Here is a 19,693-nt window from a genome sequence, read left to right on the forward strand (position 1 = left end):
ATTCTTATCTCTGCTATCTCTTTAGACACATTGTGTTACAGTTACTTTCAGGGTTCTCTACATCTTTGGGCCCAAGCTGGGGGAAAAAAAATACTGGCTTATTTGTCACTGACAAAAGTTTCTTCCTAGAGATGTTTGCTATAATTCATCAGTCTCTGGATTTCTTAGTTGTGGTTTTAAATAACCAGAACAATTCACATGGTTTGGGGTTGGGTTATAGTGACTTCTTGGCTGCTTTAGTAAGCAAATGTGATGACACAGTGGCCTGAGCTCCAGTAGTGGGAGTCCTGGCGGGTAACATTTACCTTATCACCTTAACCTTAAGGAAAGCACATCCTTGGTACCTCGGCCAGTTAACACTGGTCTGCCTCACAGTATAGTTCACAATGTGTGTATTTAGATGTGATGAGAAAAATTACTCTTGTCCTATCAAAACATTCCTCCTTTACCCTCAGTTCCCAACCTCCAAACTAATGTAAAATCTTAGAAATTTAGAACTAGTGGAAAACCATAGAATATTTTTAACAGTAGCTGTATGGTTTAAAACATACACATTGGAAACTAATTTTAAAAGCCCCCTTATGAAGAAAACTTCTCTTCCCTAATTTAGAGAACTTAAACTATAAATCATAAGAGAATTTTATAATTGACTTACCTATTTTTGTAAATTCCACTTCTTCATTCCTGGGATTGAGGCAAGGGAGAGGCTGTTTGAAATCATACAGAAATCACATCACCATTGACTTCTGTTACCAGGGAAGATGTGGGAAAACATTGCAGTTCTGATACTTTCTCTGGCATTCATTTATTTACCTATTCCTGCTTCACCAAAATTTAGAGAACCTAGTGATTAGAATTATGACCTGTGGGGCAAGACAGCAGAGTACATTTTTGGTACCTGACCTTGTTAGGGGAGGGACATTGAGCTACAAATGGACCGATGGGCCACATTGATTGGCCTCTGTCGTTCCCCCACCCCTGACCCCCACTTCAGATTATGGATTTTATAAATGGAAGGCTGCCCAGCTCCAGTGGATAGAAAGCCACTGAAACAGGGGACTGTGAGGATGGTGGTGACATAGTTTTTGTTTGTGCTGTCTTATTAATGTAGCTGGAAAAGCATGAATGGTGTGGGGGTGGCCTTAGGGAATGTATTCTGCCACTAGTAAGTAACCTCTAAAACAAGAGCTGAGCTAAGATTGGACACTGAATCTAATCACCTATTCAATAGATTGGGTTTTGTTTCAGAATCTAAGGGCCATTTATATTGGTTTGTCTGGTAACCACTGTCCTCTCTAGAACGAAAGCTATAACAGGTGCCTTAGTACAGAAATACAGGCATAGGCTGTCGATACACCTTTGCTTTCAGGCTTACTCTTCTGAAAGACTTTCTTTTAAGAAGTTTTTAGGAAAGACCTACCAAATTTTTACTCTCAACTCTTTTGCAAACAAAATTACTGTCATAAGACTGAGCCTTTGTATCCTCCTCCTTTCTTAAATGTTTCTTTCTTTAGATATTAGCATGGATCGTTGAAATGATGACTTCTGAATAATTTGGGGACAGACCTGTGAAAGGCTGTAGGAAAAGCATTGGAGTTGGGAGAACAAATTTCAGTTTTGGTTCTTACAAACGGGAGCTGTGTGGCCTTCTGTAGGTTATTTAATAGTATCTCTCAGCCTGAACCTTCATGTATATGATGAAGACACCAACTGTACAGGTTTATTAGGATTAGAGACGAGGAATCTAAAACCTGGCCCAGTAGCTGACAGTGCTGTAGTCAGGCAGGCTCTCATTCCTCAGCCTTACAGTTAGGGACCTGGGCCCCGACACCCAGTGGTTCTCGTCCTCAGTGTATATTCCAGACTCTTTATCACAAGACCTTGTAGAAGCTTGATTTCTCCCCCCAAATTCTAACCAATATTAGCTGGTAATTTTATAGAATCACACATATGCATTGTTTGGGTTTAGAGTTGTAATGACCATTAGAAAATCCAAATAGGGCATTTTGGAGGTCTCCGAAGTGTTTTACTTTTTTCCTCAGTTAGTTTGGAATTGGTGAAAGTAAAAATACCTTGAAGAATATTGTCCTCCAAATGCTTTTTAAAAGGGGGATAACTGGATACTTATGATTGGTCTTTGTTAATTCTGGGTGTTGGTATGAACTATTTCCAAAATCTAGAGCACAGGGGGCTGGGGCTGGCCAGGGGAGGGGTAATCCGGCCAGAATCCACATTGCCCCCACATAGCTGCAAAACCTCCCTGCTTTTTCACCAAGAAGCTTGAGTTTGAGTTTTTCCTTAATATATCTAGTCATCTGAGTACTCTCTACTGAGTAGTAGAGCTGCCTTGCACTCGCCTGCTTTTTGAACCCTGTGGAGTGAGTTTTAAGAGCACCCTTCATATCTATTATAGAGAAAGTGCTTTACTTTTTAAAGAAATGTAATTTGTGAACCATTAGTAGAGATGCCATTATTTTAAAAACGGTAAGAGTGAAAGGGAAGCAGGATATATAGTCTCCTGGGCAACATTTGTCTTATCAGATACTCAGCATGTTGCCTGTTTTCTTCTTTCAAATGCGTCTTTGCAGCCGTGGTAGAAATGCCTGGATATGGCCCATGGTTGCTATTGCTTATTGCCCAGCCGAAGCTGTCAGCCCTCCTTGCGTGGGAACATATACACGGGAAACTCTTAAAGTATTTTGGGTTATTTACGTATGGTGAAATCCTGCTGACTTTCTGTGTTTTAAAAACATTCTGGTAGAACACATGTATTTGTATCTTCTACATAAATACAGTTGGTGATTGCCAATTTTTTTTTACTACGGTAACTTTTAGGATAGTTCATATTTAATATACAGCAGTAGGCAATATCTTGTCTTTAACTTGCAAATAAAAACTCATCTGGCCTGCAGGTGCTGTTCCAGATGTGGCATATACTATCAACTCCTCTCTTTTACTGCATATGAGGCATTTTACTGATTAAAATGAGCCTGCCCCAGGCGATGGGCTCTCTCCACCGTGGACTCTGTGCTTTATGATAGTAAGAACACCCTGACTTGGTAGCATGACTGGCTCCTGAAGTAGAGTATCATATATCATCCTTACGTCATTCCTGTTAGGGAGGGATGGTTTGGATGTGATGGCTGTAATGAAGATGGAGGACGGAAGTTGTTGCAGACAGATTAAATGATTTGTTCAAGGTCATATGGTTGGTTGGTGGCAGAGATAGGACTGAATCTGGGTCATCTCTGTTAACTGGGCTTATCTACCAAGCAAGGAGGAGGATTCTTAAGATGGGTGCATTTGTTAGGTTTTCAAGATATTTTCCCCTTTTTTCTTTTCTCTTTTTAAAAGAAACCTTTCAATGTGGTTTTAGATTTACAGAAAAGCTGCATACCTAGCCCAGAGAGTTTTTGATGTTGGGTAGCAACATCAAGTTTCCCCTGTTGTTAACATCTTATATTAGTTTGGGACATTTGTCACACCTAGTGAGCAATATTGATACATTATTATTATTAACTAAGGCCTGTGCTTTATTCACATTTCCTTAGTTTTGCCAAATGTCCTTTTTCTGACCCAGCATCCCATCCTGGATACCACATTACATACATTTAGTCATCATGTTTCCTAAAGGCCCTTGTGGATCTGACAGCTTTGAGGAGTACTGGACAAGCATTCTTAAATGTCCCTTATTTGGGATTTGTCTGCTGTTTTTCTCATGGTTAGACTGGGGTGATGGGTTTTGGAAGACCACAGAGGAAGGTGCCATTTTCATCCCTTTATATCAAGAGCACATGTTATCAGCCTGACCTCGCCCTGTTGATGTTGGCCTTGATCACCTGCTGAGATGTCAGATTTCTTCACTGTAGAGTTACTACCCCTCCTCAATTTCTATACTGTACTCTTTGGAAGGAAGTTACTATGCTCAGACCACATTGCCTTGAGGAGTGGGGTGTCTATATAAAATATTTAGAATTTTTCTGAATGGAAGACTTGCCTACTTCTTCTGTCAACTCAGCAAATCCTACTCTACCTATACTGTACCTTTTTTTTTTTCTTATGCCTGTCAGACAGGTGTGAAATTGTGGCAGGAGGAGATGGAGTCACAGAATGGTTAGGTAAACATTCATACCAGTTCTGAGTTCATAGAGGTGGTTAAGAGAAGGTGGGTGCTGCCTCTGCTAGAGGAGGAGGGAACCATGAGAGAATAAAATAGTCCCCCAGGTGATTAATTGCCCTCAGAGAGCCAGGGAGGTTTGTTGCAAAGTGCAGGGAGAGATGGTGTAGTAAATACATTGTATGTATGAACTTCAGTATGGGAAATACAATTTCAGAGAGGACAGTGAAACTTAAGAATTTAAGAAAAACAATGTCAGTGAACTCCTATATATCTCCTGGATTTGAAACCATGTCCCCCCCCCCCAAATATGGAACTTTTCATTTACAATGTTGTCATTTAATTCCAAGATGCTTGTCTTGTCTTTTTTTTTAAGCTTCTGAAATTGAGGCTTTAAGAAATGAGTCTGATTAATAACTTCTTCTTCTGGGAGCTCAGTTTTGGACCATTCCGGCTCATCTTCTGCATTCTCCCTTCTCTTCTTTGCAGAACTCTATCCGGCACAACCTGTCGCTGCACAGCCGGTTTATGCGGGTCCAGAATGAAGGGACCGGCAAGAGCTCTTGGTGGATCATCAACCCGGATGGAGGGAAGAGCGGAAAGGCGCCCCGGCGGCGTGCTGTCTCCATGGACAACAGCAACAAGTACACCAAGAGCCGCGGCCGCGCAGCCAAGAAGAAGGCAGCCCTACAGACGGCCCCAGAGTCAGCAGACGACAGCCCCTCCCAGCTCTCCAAGTGGCCCGGCAGCCCCACGTCGCGCAGCAGCGATGAGCTGGATGCCTGGACCGACTTCCGCTCTCGCACCAATTCCAACGCCAGCACGGTCAGCGGCCGCCTGTCCCCCATCCTGGCAAGCACAGAGTTGGATGACGTCCAGGACGATGACGCGCCACTCTCCCCCATGCTCTACAGCAGTTCGGCCAGCCTGTCACCCTCCGTAAATAAGCCGTGCACCGTGGAGCTGCCCCGGCTGACCGACATGGCGGGCACCATGAATTTGAATGATGGGCTGGCCGATAACCTCATGGATGACCTGCTGGACAACATCACGCTCCCCTCGTCCCAGCCATCACCCCCTGGGGGGCTTATGCAGCGCAGCTCCAGCTTCCCATACACCACTAAGGGCTCCGGCCTGGGCTCCCCCACCAGCTCCTTTAACAGCACGGTGTTTGGACCCTCCTCTCTGAACTCCCTGCGCCAGTCTCCCATGCAGACCATCCAAGAGAACAAGCCAGCCACCTTCTCTTCCATGTCACACTATGGCAACCAGACACTCCAGGACCTGCTTACGTCGGACTCACTCAGCCACAGCGATGTCATGATGACCCAGTCGGACCCCTTGATGTCTCAGGCCAGCACCGCTGTGTCTGCCCAGAACTCCCGCCGGAACGTGATGCTTCGCAGTGACCCAATGATGTCCTTTGCCGCCCAGCCTAACCAGGGGAGTTTGGTCAATCAGAACTTGCTCCACCACCAGCACCAAACCCAGGGCGCTCTCGGTGGCAGCCGTGCCTTGTCGAATTCCGTCAGCAACATGGGCTTGAGCGACTCCAGCAGCCTCGGGTCAGCCAAACACCAGCAGCAGTCTTCTGTCAGCCAGTCTATGCAAACCCTCTCGGACTCTCTCTCAGGCTCCTCCTTGTACTCAACTAGTGCAAACCTCCCTGTCATGGGCCATGAGAAGTTCCCCAGCGACTTGGACCTGGATATGTTCAATGGGAGCTTGGAATGTGACATGGAGTCCATTATCCGTAGCGAACTCATGGATGCTGATGGGTTGGATTTTAACTTTGATTCCCTCATCTCCACACAGAACGTTGTTGGTTTGAACGTGGGGAGCTTCACTGGTGCTAAGCAGGCCTCATCTCAGAGCTGGGTGCCAGGCTGAAGGCTCACTGAGGAAAGGGGAAGTGGGCAGAGCAGGTCAGTGCCCAGTGCTATGGCATAGTGATACCAGAGGGGCGGTGGGGGGGCGCTGTCTTTTATTTATGTGGTGCATCGTAACCTGGCTCCCAACCGGTTCATTCCAATTTGTACCTGCAAGACAAATACGGCTGTCAGGTGCCCCTCTCCACAATTTGCTGACAGCTCAGGACTTTTACTGCCAGTGAAAAGAACACATGTTCAGAGGTTTCCTTCTTTGTATCTGGTCACCCTCGCTGCCCTGTAACACAAGTCCTTCTGCCGGATGGATGGATGAGGATAGAAGGGAAGGGAGGTAGGGGACCTTAGGTCACACAAACATCAAGGCTGAGGATCCAGCCAGAGGACTTTCTTAGACTCTCAGGTCCAGTGCTGCCATTGCCGATCTTCCATGCTGTGATTTCTACATCTTTTTTTCCCCCAGTAAAGTCACAATTTTTAGGTACTTCTAATTTAACTGTAGACTATGTATTCTGGACTCTTTCATACAGGAGTTTTTCCACCAGAAGCAAGATCTGTTAGATTCTTCACCATGGTACTAAGCATCTTTGTTAGTTAGCATTCAGCATCAAAGCATTTAAAAGAGTAAAAAAATTAAATTGAAAATAGAAGTTTTTATGTGAGAGAGCACTTAACTCATTCAATTCCTGTTCCCCAACATATATATGATGTCAGGTTCCAAATGTGACAAGGGTTGCAAATGGTGACAGATTTTTTTAAATTGTGGCATTTTAATTCTGTTGGAACCAGAAAGATCATGCAGTGCAACATGATGTGGCAAGAAAAGCATTTGGTTGGAATCAGAAGTTGAGGGTTCAGAAGTCCCACTTCTGCTACTTTCTGGCTGCTATTGGGAGTGTGTCACTTAGCCTCTGAGTCTCAATTTCTAGTTTTATAAAATGAGGATAATAGCCCCTGTTAGTTCATGGAGTTATTTCAAAAATCAAATGTGCTAAAATGTGTGAAAGTGCTTTGTAAAACTGCAATGGGCTGAAGTATGTACAGTGTAATTAGGTGAACATACTGATTGACAGGTGAGTAAACAGGGAGCCCAGAGAGGTTAAATAGTTTGCCCAGGGCCACACAGCTGGACCCAGAATCCCTATTTCTGGAATGATTTGAACCATGATTGTTCTTCCTAGTTATGTCTAGATGGTAAAAATGAGAAGTACTCTGAACTGGAGCCAGAGTAGCACACACTTGCTCTGAAACTCTCCTCCTCAAGTAGTAGGATGAGCACTGGGGTCTTCTGCCAACAGATGCAACCCGAGACTCTGCCATGTTCAGGGACTCTGTTCTATGCCCCAGTTCCTTTTTATTTTCTTTTTAAAATGTCAGCAAGCTACTTAACACTCTTCTTTAAGTGGTGTGAAAGAGAAATGGGATTCAAAGCCATAAAAAGCTGAGTTTTGTTTAACCCTCTGCTGTGGTGAAGGAATTACAAGGGTCTCCTATGGTGAGCTCCGCCAGGTCATGGGTAGTTGTAGAAAGGGGAATGTCAGGAGAGTCGTGATGCTCAGCGTCTCTGCTCTCCCAGGCAGGAACAGGCTCCTAATGGCACTCAGACATGTTTCCAGTCACTTAATAGACCTTGAGATGGTAAAAAGTCTGCCACAGAAGCTAAATAGGGTGACACCCGTTCATGCAGCCAGAGCTCGGACTGGTGGAGACTCGCCTTGAGAAATTTAGATATTTGGCTTTTAGAAGAACAGTTTGCCTTCCTTTGAGAAGAGGGATGTGATTGTGGCTTCTAAAGATACAAGTAGGTTTTAATTTTGGTTTAGTTGTAAGAGGTTACTTTCTAGTTCACTGAAAAGGACAAGTTCAGAAAATGTACTACCAATTATTGTCTAATTTTTCAAGTATAGGTTTTCCTTTTGGGTGAATAACAGACCTTTGTTGTCTGTGTGTAATTCTAAAAGATTGTATAGAAATATTTTGAAGGAGATTTAAATACTTAAGTTTTAAAAATATATTTAATGAATTATTGATAACTATTATTGATAATAAATGCTTCTGAGATTACACATTTTATTATTTTGCCCTTGTGGACTCTTATGGTTAGTCACCTTTTTCTTGAAACATTTTGTGTAAAATTTTTTTGAGAAGATATTTCATAAGTGAAAAATATGAAAAGTTGAGGGCGTGGGTATAGCTCAGAGGTAGAGCACGTGCTTAGCATGTACAAAGTCCTGGGTTCAATCCCAGTACCTGTACTTTAAAAAAATTTTTTTTTTAAGAAAAAAATATATATGAAAAGTCATCAATTTTTTGTAAATGTAAACCAGCTCAGTATGACCAGAGCAAGAGAAGAAACATCCTAAAGACAGTGAGAGGCTTTGAGGGAGTCTGGTTTCTGGGTTTCATGTTTCCATCTTGCTTTGGAATGAATTGCTCCTCTAAATAGCCAGGAGCCTACGTATATGACCTAATGTATATTCTTTACTTTTAAACTTAACTTGTGCCTATCACTTTGTTGAAGATTTCCCTAAATTCACAAAATAGGCCTTAAGTCACAATCTCAGAACTCACTTTTCCCAAATAAACCACCCCAGCTTCCCAAGACTTATTCTATGATGACTTCCTTGGTTTGCCTTTTTTTTTTTAACCAGTAGTTATGGTATTCTCTAGGCTTACTAACTGAAGGTCATGTGACCCTAGGTGGGCGCTGTCTGCTTGTGGAGTTAATGGAGCAGTTCTATCCACGTGACAGGCAGTCTTGCTGGGGCGTTGTGGTGAGATGCTTCTCTGGAGGGCTGGGTGTTTCACACATGTCATTCATTTTAGATCACGTGTGAAAACCTTTGCCCTTTGGGTCTATCTGGAAAAGAAAAAATAACCGTACTTCTTATGAGTGCCAGCTACTAGGGTGTGAAGGGCACTTTCTTCTCCCAGGCACTCCTGAAGCTTGGTGCACACACTTAGACATTGGCAGCAGGCACGTCTGGGAGCGAGTGTGGCGGTTGCCAGGCCCAGTGTCCCGTAAGCCCTCCTGAGACTGACGTGTGTCTGCTCTCAGGGGGAAAGCAGTTTCAGTCTTACTGTGTATTGATGTCAAAAGATGACTAAATTCACATGCTTTTTTTTGTTCATCTTCATCTTTTGGCACTTGGGGACCCTAAGGGAACAGCCCAGTATTTAATTGGGTTTTAAACTACTTAATGATAAGGACTGGAAAACAACTGGGAAAAGCCTAGGTGGAGAGGAGAGAGGTATTTCTCCTCCTCTTTCTGCCACTGGCCACACCACTGATGAATCTCCTGGAATAGTAGGTTTCTTATCTGTCAAAAGAGGACAGAATCATAGAGGGTTTTTTTTAACTGGTAAGATTTTATTTTTAATTGAACTATAATACAATATTATATAAGTAATAGGTATATAGTATACTAATTCATAATTTTAAAGTTTTTATTCCATTTATAGTTATAAAATATTGGCTGTAGTCTCCATGTTGTACAATATATCCTTGTAGCTTATTTTATACCTAATAGTTTATACATCTTAATTCCTTACCCTTGTCTTGCCCCTCCTTCCTTCCCTCTCCCACACTAGTTCTCTATATCTATGAGTCGGCATCTTTTTTGTTATATTCACTAGTTTGTTGTATTTTTTTTAGCAAAATTATAGTTTTAAAGGTGCATAGTATGTATAATTTTAAACCTGAAATGTAACATTCTGTCTATGCAATGGCTCTAGTAAGGGACATGCAATGCTAATATGTGATGACATGGAACTATAAAGAAACAGTGGCATACTAGTGTGAAACAGCAGGTTCCAGTGTTGGAAGCCATTTGGAATTTAAATTTAGGCTTCTTCCCCAAAAAAAGCAAATCTTTGATACTTGTTGGACTGATGTTTCAATGCTGTGATTCCATTATGTCTTTAAATATTCATGTTGGAGGACAGGACTAATTCTAACCAAATATAGGCAATACTGTAGGCTGCCTGTGTCGTGCTTTTGTTGATGTAGATATTTGTGTTAGGGAATATAACGTATGGTAGGTATCGTGTGGAGAATTATACTGTTACTTGTACTTCTGAACTGTAGTCTGGTCTTTGGTTATAATATGCCAGCCTCGAGAATTCTGCATCTGCAGGGATCTTTATTCCTACCTTTTTAAAAGCCTGAAGGCTGAACTATCGTTTTTGGAGAGAATGGCTATCTGGATCTTTAGTGTTGATAACAGTGAAGGAAAATTGACCCAGCTATGAAAAGGGATTTTCTGTGCAGAGGCTGGTACACTCCTTACATACAGCCTTTTCCCTGGAAAGCAGTGACATCCAGCACTAAGGCTGCTCTGCCTGGGCCTGTTGGCTTTTTAATGCACCTGTGGTCACCTCTGGCTGGCCTGCTAAGCACAGGGACAGAGCCTGAGTGACTCTTGCTCTTTGAGCAATTGCATTTATAAATGGCTTTCTAGAAGGTCTCTTTTAGCCACAGAGCTTATCTGGAGCATAAATAAATGGAGTGAAGATCACCAGAATCACTACTGGAAATTCTTATACACTAAGCTCCCAATAAATGCTTCTTTTCAGAGTGTTTATAATGCTCAATATTCACTCAATATTCAACATCTTATAAATAACATTTTCTACAAGAATAGTCTTCCCCCAGGGGCCTGCTTCTCATAGGCTGACCTTTCTGTACAGAAATGGGAGAAGGGGGCTTGTCGGGACCTACCTCTGTGCCCTGGCCAGAGAGATTGGCCTGCCAGAGGCCTGTCTGGGCCCTGGGCTGGTGGGAGGATGTTTACTGACTCCCTTCTCTTCCTGACGTGGAGACACATGTCTTAATGCTGGGTTTTCACTCCAAAATGGAGATTCCTGCAAGAGACATCACCTACTTCACGCTGATTTTGTTGACGTGTTCATTTGATTTGAAAATACTGCTTTCCCCACCCTCCAAATTGTTTTGAAGTTTAAATTTTAAACAACTAAAGTGAATGAAAATTTTGCATTGTGAGTTAGTGACACTTCAGATATTTAGAGGTCCCGTGGGTCAGTGTTTCTCAATGTTTCACAAAATACTTGGCCCTCAGGATATTTATGGCTGTTTATGTGGGTTATATGGAAAGTGGATTGATTCTATGGTCAAATGTTCGAGGAGCGCCGTGTTAAATAAAGTGAAAGAGCGCTGTTTCCTGCAGGACTTCTCGGAGCCACAGAAGTTAATATACATTATGAACCTTCTAGGATTGGATTGCAGAGTTTCCGAAGTTTATTTGACGTCTTGAATCAAACCCTTCTTCCAGAAACCATAGGACCAGTGTCCTAAGGAATCCTCTAAAGATCCTGAAAGAGGTCAGCAACCCTTTGAGAACTAGGGACTCTGCTTTTTTCTCTCTTGATTCTCACTGAGTTTTCTGTATGGCCTTGTCTTATATCAAGCTTTTCTCAGCCATGGGGTGGGTTCTACTCTTGGATGAGCTGGCTGCCTGGCAAAATGGCAGGCCACACGTTGGTAGACATGCTGGAGAAAAGTCTGAACTCATTAAACACAGTTCATTTATTGAGTACCTGCAGTGTGCTGGCCACAGGGGATAGAGGGAGGTAAATTACTCTCCCCTTCAAGGTGTGCATGGCCTGGCTGGGAAGGTGGTGCAGTGGTGGTGGTGACCATTGTCATGGAGGAAAAGGCTGCTTTTCATTCAAGGCTGGAGCAAAGGATCCCTCGCAGTGTGGCAACTTTGCAAGCTTGGTTTTCTGGGACAAGCCTGCTTTCAGCATGTCCTGTTCTGTTATCACGTGGTCTGTCCCACCTGTCTTTGTCTGGGGGCTGAAAAACTAGGCTCTTTACTAATAGGGCAGAGTTCAGACTAAATTTGGATGCTGGTTCCTGTTAAAAGCCCTGCTGGACACTTGCTTTAGCTTATGTTTGATTTCTAGAACTGGTTCATCACAGTTGCACATGAGCCAGCCACTCAATCCCAGCTCCTTGTCCCTGGGACTCTACTCTGAGGGGAGCTGTGGATTTAAAAAGCCTCCCCTGCAACCCACCCCAAGTTAAATAATGTCTCTGCATTAGGAACTGGATCTGGAGCAGAAGGCTGCCATTTTCACGGATATGTATCACGGAGTCAAGTCACTCAATTTCTCTGAGTCTCAGTTTGCTTATCTGTAAAATGGGGTTAAAATGAAAACCTACCCCACAGAGCTCTTATAAGGACTAGCTCTGATATGGCCTAATGTCCTTTGGCAACTTTAAGAAGTTACTTAATGTTTATTGTTATTTAAATGGCTCCAGAGGTTAATACGGCTAAAGGAAGCACCCAAGCCAGTCTTACACTATTGGCAGAAAGAGCAACTACTTTCCGCAATAAGCTGGAATCAATTAGGTTTCTTTTCATTAAAAAGGTACACCAATTGCCTGTTGTGTGAAACCTTTGATGTTCCGTAAAAGTCCTGCCTACCAGGTTAGGGGTACCAAGGATAGAGGCTACTTTTTCACTAACAGAGGATTGTGGTACCCAAAGTATTCCATTAGCATCTTTAAAGGGTTGCCTGAGAAATCCTAGCTGTTCAGCCCGCTTTCCTTAGGGGACCTGTCTCTCCACAGGGGCGCACTCTGCTGAGGGGAAACCTTGCCCTGCCCCTTCTCTGCTACCTCAGAGTGGAGCTGCTTCCTCTTGGGAGGGAGCCTGGAAATCTGATCTTTCCTGTCCCACCACCAGGCCATCCCAGCCATGCAGAGAAATGAAGAGCTGTTCCAGTTCTCCTGGGGCTTCCTGGGAGCAGAAAGATCGCCACACAATAAGTGGTGTGACGCTGGCAGTGGTCTGGTGGTGGACCCCGCCTCCCTGAGAGCTGCCGGTTTATCACCTTACTGACTAATATGACACAATTTGGAGTTTAGAAAATATGGTCGCTGTATCCTTAAGATCTTCCAACTCTAAGTTCGATGGAAACCCAGAGAAATTGGGCTGTTTTCCAGGAGCTGTCCTACTAGAGAGGCTGGGCCAAGCCTGGAGCTGAAACACCACTCAGAAGAGCTACTGCCCACTTGGTCGCGAGTATTTTGTTTTGTTTCTCTTCCCGGTGATAGAATGGACCTTACTCTGTAGTTCTAGATTTTCTGGGGTTTTTTAGTAACCTCTTTTTTTTTTTTTTTTTTTGCAAAAATCTATGACATTTATTAAAGGATGAGAATTACTTAGTCACAAAGCCCTCAGAGAGTAGTTCTCGTGTTTCTGAGTATAAAACTGTAACTGCCAGTCCTGGTTTGACTGAAGGTTTGCTTATCAATATGTTCTCTCTCTCTGTCCCTCTCTCTCTCTCCCTCCCCCGACCCTTTCCTCTCTTCTATTTCTCTCTGATGAAAGAAGTCTGGACCATAAGACTTTTTAAGTATTAATGTCTCTTTGGAGTGTTCAGTTTGATTCCTTAGCAGAAATTAATGGCCAAGAAGAGGCCAGAAGTTCTGAGGTTGAACTTTAAAATTAATTTGCCCTGGGCTTCCATATATATATATGTCACTGTACTTAGAACTTCCATTGGTCATTTGTATGTTCAGAAATGATCAGAAAGCGATACAGCCCAGCACACCTCTAAGTAATCCAAAATATGTGTTGACTGGTAGATCTGTTAGAAGGTGTCCCTTAGGTGGTGGTGTCCCTGCCGCCTGAGTGCCAAAGTACTCCCTGCTCAGCCCCAGTCAACTCAGGTTGTTCTGCTGGCCCGGGTCGGGGCCCATGGCAGGGAGACCCTGGCACTCACCACCACAGTGCTGGTCAGGCTGAGCGGGGAGAAGAGGGCCACCCCAGCCACCGACAGTGTGGATCCACCTCCCTCCTGGGATCTGCACTCCCGCCAGACCACTGCCGTCAGAACGACAGTCCTTTTTCTCTGTCCATCTTGGAGTCACTCTGAGACCCTCCTTTCACTTCCTTCTTGGATTCCTTCCTCTGTTGCACTGATGTGGTGGTTGCTTCTTGACCGCAATCTGTGTTACCTGCATGTTCTGGTCATACCTTGCAGGTGGACGAGTGGTTTGGACTATTTGTGGAACTAAAATAGCTGATTTTGTGTTTTCAATTTCAGAATCACTTTTGGAAAATTTAGATTGTCTTCAAAACTCTGCATGTCTAAAGCAGGGAAAGACGACCTCGGAGACGCTGCTTTCCTGTGCTTGGGAGAAGAACTCTTAGGAGGGCTGGGGTTTCACAGCTACACTTGCACCCAGCCCCCAGGGCTGTAGGGCATCCCAGTCCAGAGGCGTGACTGCACCCCTCCCCCCACTCTGGCCAGTAAATGCAGTGAAGAGTCACACACTTGGAGTCACACGCTGTGGAGTCATCCCCCCACACCCAGCAGACATAAACATTGTGAGAGTCAGGTCATGGTTTATGGCTTTAAGCATTTCCTCCTGGACTGCAGTTCCCTTTTTTGTAAATGGTGAAATCACTTTAGTAGTGACAGCAATTTGAGAGAGTAGTAAGACTCTAACTTGGGGGCTGGTAATAGTGTGCATGGTAGAGGTACAGAAGGATGGGAGAAGGTAAATTCTTTATTACATGCTTACTATTTAAACTTTTACTAATTACTTTAAACGTTAAGTTAGTTGGATGTTAAAACTGTGTTGTATTGATACTTAGGAGGTTTCATCTTATGAGAAATAAGAGTTTTAGAAACTGAATCAGAGGCTATCGTCCTCCCAGAAAGAGGGCATTAAAATTCTAGGTCTTGTCCCACAAGCAGTAGGTTCTGTCTAGATTCAAATAAGATTAACTCTTAGCAAATATGAGTAGGCTTAAAATGCTTCATGAAAGCTGTAATGCTTAAAGGGGCCTTAAGTATTTGAACTGGCAGAGAGGAAGAGAGGGCTGCTCCAGGAGTGTGGCTCATTCATTTATTCAGCCAAGATTTATTGCTTGCCTCTCCTCTATTTCAACTTTCCACGCTACCTGGGACATCAAGAACATTTTGTGTCCCTGACTGGAATATGCACTTCTTGTGGGTGAATACCACGTCTAAGACAGTGCTCTTGAAATAGTAGATGCTCCACGATTGTTTGATTTGATTTGAATGCTTTACTCTGCTTTAAGTATATTGGGAATTCAGCGTGCATGAAAAGTAACCATTCCGGGCTCTGTATGATGAGGCGCCAGGTAAGTGGCTTAGTTTAGTAGAGGCAGCCTGGGGAGGGTGGCGCCAGAGGAGCCATCAGGCTATTTGGGTGAGGAGAGCAAACCAGGCAAAGGGCTTGAACCTGACCCATCAGGTGAGGAGGGTGTGTTCCCATCGGCAGGAGTAGGCAGGAAAGCCGGGATGAGGGCAGCAGAGCCTTGAGCCTGCAGGTCTCTGCCAGCCAGGGTTTTGGGCTGTTGTAATTAAGGTTAAGGAAGCATGCATCCAGAGAGGGTCTAAAGGCCCCTTAAAGTCTTTCAGCTTGAAGACAGTTCTTTAAAAGAATGTATCCCAAACTTTGTAAGTTGTTCTGTGTGGTTTGAAAATCTAAGAATCTTAAGAAAATATGACATCTCTGCAGCTTTGTTCTTGATAATAAATCAGTGTGTATCATATTTCTGCTCAGATCACCACGTTCAAGTCTGGCTGCACGAAGAATATTGGTCAACATAGTCTCTGCCCCACTAGAAAGACAGAGATGGGACATTCTTCAGCTAAACTTACATTAACCGTCATTAATCCCTGCAGTTGAAACAGGAGGGATGTCAGTGTCTCTGTGCAGCTCACCCCCTCTTTGTTCCTCAGCCGTGAAGTGCCAGGGTGGCTGCTCCTCTCCTCGTGTTTCCCATGTTTCATCGGCACAGCACGTGGGCTGGGTGGAGGGCAACTGCACCAGGTCCAGGTTCTGAAGGGTTCTGGAGGCAAACACTCTGTTCAGGGGCCTGTCACCAGCCTTCATGGACAGGCTTCACCTGCCACCTGGAGAAACCCAGGAGTGCCTGGAAGGGAGGGAAGGAGGAGAAAGAAGTGCTTACACAGGGCAAGCTTTTACTCAAGTGAAACTTAAAAAAAAAAATGTATACTGAGTATGTTTTCAGTATCTTCCAGAGTGTCACCTTTGCCATGAAGAGTTTATCTTGAGCTTCCCTGTAACATCCCACCTTCTCCCTCAGTACTTGCCCACTGGAGAGCACCAGAGCCTGTGGGCTATCCTTCCTCAAAACCTGACTTTGCTTTAGCAGAGGCTTCTCAACTGAGTACAGATTTGGCCTCCAGCCTGGCCAGAACTTCTTCCTTGCCTGCTCTTTCCCCTCATAAACTTCAGGGTCTAAAATGGCAGGTTGACAGCATTTGCCAAAACATGTTTGTGTAAAGCTGCCCCTCCCCCCTGATGTGCCTTCCCGATTTGTCATGGAGGAGGCCTCGGTTGGGCCAGCGCTGCAGGCAAAGAGGTGCATTTTAATCAGCAAAGCCCCGGCTGTCTGGGACCACCAGGCTGGTGTTCACACACTTCCGTGAGTCATCTTTATCGCCCATTCCAGCCTGGAAGATGGTGAAAAATTACCAATTAAGCCAGGCTGTTGTGCCCATTAAGTGTTTTCTTGAGCTGCTTCATGTTGGGGCCATAAAGATTAGCTCCACTGGAGTTGCTACCATTTTGGTGCTTCAGAATTAGATGTGGCCACCTAAGCAAAGCCCTGCAAAGAATGATGTTTTTCCTGGGGTGACACCAGCAGAAGCCTTGGCTGCTGGCAGGTGGCTGTGGTCTATGATGGGCTGAGTGTCCCTCCGACCCCTCAGGGTGAAGCAGAGATGCAGGCAGGCTGGCAGGCAGCTCTCTGCTCGGGTGGAGAAGCCATACTCTGAAACCCCACCCGGTCTCTGGATGCCGCCTGAAGTTTCCCTGTCAGCTCCAGTGAACATTAATTCATTTCCTTTTCTATCCTCAATGTTCCATATTTAGTCCCCAGCTGAAGAGTTGCAAGTTTGGCTCAAATTATCTTTATGTTTAAAGAGTGAGGAAAGTGGTGTTTCACTTTAATTTGGTGTTTCAGGCAGACTTTCCTCCTGGGAAAGCAGGGGATAGCCTTTACGGATGTGTGGAAGTGAGCATTTCATCCCCCCTGGCTTTCTTTCCTTCCCTGTCATATTTGGTATTGGGGTCCTGTTCCTTTCCTCTCTGCCAAGAAGATAAAAACTGCTGAGAAATCCAAATTTATGGAGTTAAGTTGTGGGAGGACAGCAGTCGGAACGTTTATGTTTTATTCCCAGATGAAAGTTGATGGGGGTTATGTTTTGTGTACAGTTTTTTTGGAGGCGTTAACCCTTTCTTAGAACATCATGTGGTTTAGTGGTGATAATTAAGGCAGAAACTTGTCTTCCCTACAGATGCCAAGATTATAGAGGGACTTACTCTCACCAGAGACCAGATGACAGCATCCATAGATATTTTTAGAATGGGCCTCATCATTTGGTTTCCCCATTTCATTTTCCTTGCGTCAACAGCCTGATTTCAAACTTATTTATTGGGCAGAGGGAGGTTTTCTCCCTGTTAATGAAAGTCGCTGATGGGACAGGACATTTTCATATTTATCGTTAGTTGGCCCATTGCCTAATAACTGCAGAATGATAGCTGCACTTCCCTTCAGCTGTGTGCTTCCTTTTCCTTCCAAAAGTTTGGCTTAATCTGATGTTTTTAGACTTACAAGGGCATCATCATACACACGTCAACTACAGTTAACGAAACTGTCTTACTTTAAAGAATGTAAGAGTGGTGAGAGCATCCTTGAGATGCAGGAAACTTGTCCCCAGCCTAAGTATCATTGAATTCCCACCACTTAATGTGCTCCCTCTGTGCTTTTAGTCCTTGATGGAGTCAGATGAACATGTGCAAACACTGAGCCACCAAAGAGTGGTCAAAAATCTAAGGTGGTGGGGGTGCTGCTTTCCTTACAATGATTTTTAATCCTAAGGTCATCCCAGTGAGTGGGAGTCCTTGTGTTTGTCTTAGAACAATGAGTGCATTTCTCTTCAACATTTATCTGGTTCTTTTATGTTTTCACAGTATTTTACAAACTATTTGCCCTCTACTGCAGAGAAACAAGTCTCTTTTCTGTCTTTTGGAGTGGGAGTTTCTCTGTTCAGTTTGTCCTCTGTGAGAGTGGCCTCTTAACCTGGGCCTGGCCCCTCCCAGCAAACCCTCCAGGCACAGGCCACTCCCTGAGCAGCTCCAAGGCATGCCTGTGAGACCTTGGGGGCGTGCTAGGAGCTAGTGCCACAAGGAGCCCTAAGCCCATTCTACGAAGGAGGAAAGAGTAATGATCAGTATTTCTGATCTTAACGATGAATTTCCCTGAAGATGCTGGACCTTTCCATGAGGGGATGAGAATTTGGCCCTGGGATTGTGATGGTTGTTGCTCTAGGCTGGCCGACGTGGGCCTCCTGCCCCTGGTTTCGGGGCTGATGTCCTGTCCTGTTAGAATAATGCCACGTTGGGGGCGGGGGTCATAGGTGCCCCCTGCGTTCTTCCCTCGTATGCTGACCCAGCACTAGCACTAGAGCAAGCTGCGTGCTCTGCTTTTGTACTGGGGAGTGAAGTGTGTCACCCTCCTAGCATGCAGTGGTTTCCATGGCTGAATAATTAACACCAAAGGGAACCGGGGGATGGGGTCTGAATTAGGTAATACCTTACAGCTTCTCTCTTGGCACTTACAGTGAGTCAGGATCGGGATTTGGGGACCATAGTCCCCTGATGACTAATTGCTTAGTGATCTTAGATTGTGGTTTATTAAACGTTATTGTGAAGAAAAAAACCAAGTCCCCTCCCCAAGAAACATATCTGCACCCGTCCCTTCATGCCTCCGGGTCCCAGGTGAAGGAGCTAGACAAGCCCTGGCTCTGGCAGGCTCAGTCCCTCGCAGATCCTAAGAGCTGGTACCTGTTTTACTTTTTCTCCCTCTGAAATCAATTATTTTATAGTCCAGGATAACATTGCCTAGTACCCTTCCCAAGCAAAGAATACCTCCAGGAAAGCCGTCGGCCAGGGAAGCTAAATATTTGAGGAAGGGGTAGGAAGTAGGGGCCTTTTCCTGCTTTGTTGTCTCTGCCTCCAGTAAAACAACCTAAATTCTCCTGTTTGGAGCTATAGCGAGGGTAACTGCGACCAAGGGTATGGAATGTTGCAAATACTAAGCCTTGCTGCCTTTTCTGAGTATTGGTAATAAAAGGTAAGATTGCCAAGCAGCCCAGCCATGGAACAGAATTGAACGTTTGTGAAAATTCCAAGTGAATTTAAGATACTTTTTTCTTTAAAGAGGAGAGAAGTAGATGTACATAATGTGTGAGAGAGCTTCCTGATGCATTTTTCATCACTTGTTCACCTAACCTGGTGAGACAATGCTGAGTTCATGTTGCTTCACTACCGCTTTTCTCTCCATTTCTTGGCCCAGAGCCATTTTTTTCCGGCCACGATCACTGACACTGTCTCCGTGAACAAAAGGTCCTGAGGCCTGTCATGTCAGTTCCTTTAGCTACATCTCTACGAGTATACTTTTTTTTTTTTGTTAATCCTCTAACTTTTCCTGGCTCAATAGTGGCATGAAGTCTGGTAAGATTTGTATACATTCAGATGCTTTGAGAGGATTTACCATTTGAAGACTGAGGCATAATAATAATGTTAATTGTTAAAGGGATGTTTTGTGGGAGGTTTTTGGGGGCCATATTTGTGTATAATTTTTTTCTCTGCAGA

The 19,693-nt window shown here is 44.3% G+C and overlaps 1 protein-coding gene across 2 annotated transcripts in view; it reads left to right on the plus strand.

The window, feature by feature from the left end:
• Positions 1 to 19,693, plus strand: part of FOXO3 (forkhead box O3) — a 113,021-nt gene that overhangs the window by 87,869 nt on the left and 5,459 nt on the right. For both annotated transcript variants that reach the window (XM_072965676.1, XM_072965677.1), the window contains one exon: positions 4,607 to 6,042. In XM_072965676.1, coding sequence (XP_072821777.1) covers positions 4,607 to 6,007 — 1,401 coding nt within the window. In that variant the 3' untranslated portion in view covers positions 6,008 to 6,042. The remainder of the gene's footprint in view (positions 1 to 4,606; positions 6,043 to 19,693) is intronic.

This window comes from Vicugna pacos, chromosome 8, assembly GCF_048564905.1.
Source record: "Vicugna pacos chromosome 8, VicPac4, whole genome shotgun sequence".
NCBI lineage: Eukaryota > Metazoa > Chordata > Mammalia > Artiodactyla > Camelidae > Vicugna > Vicugna pacos.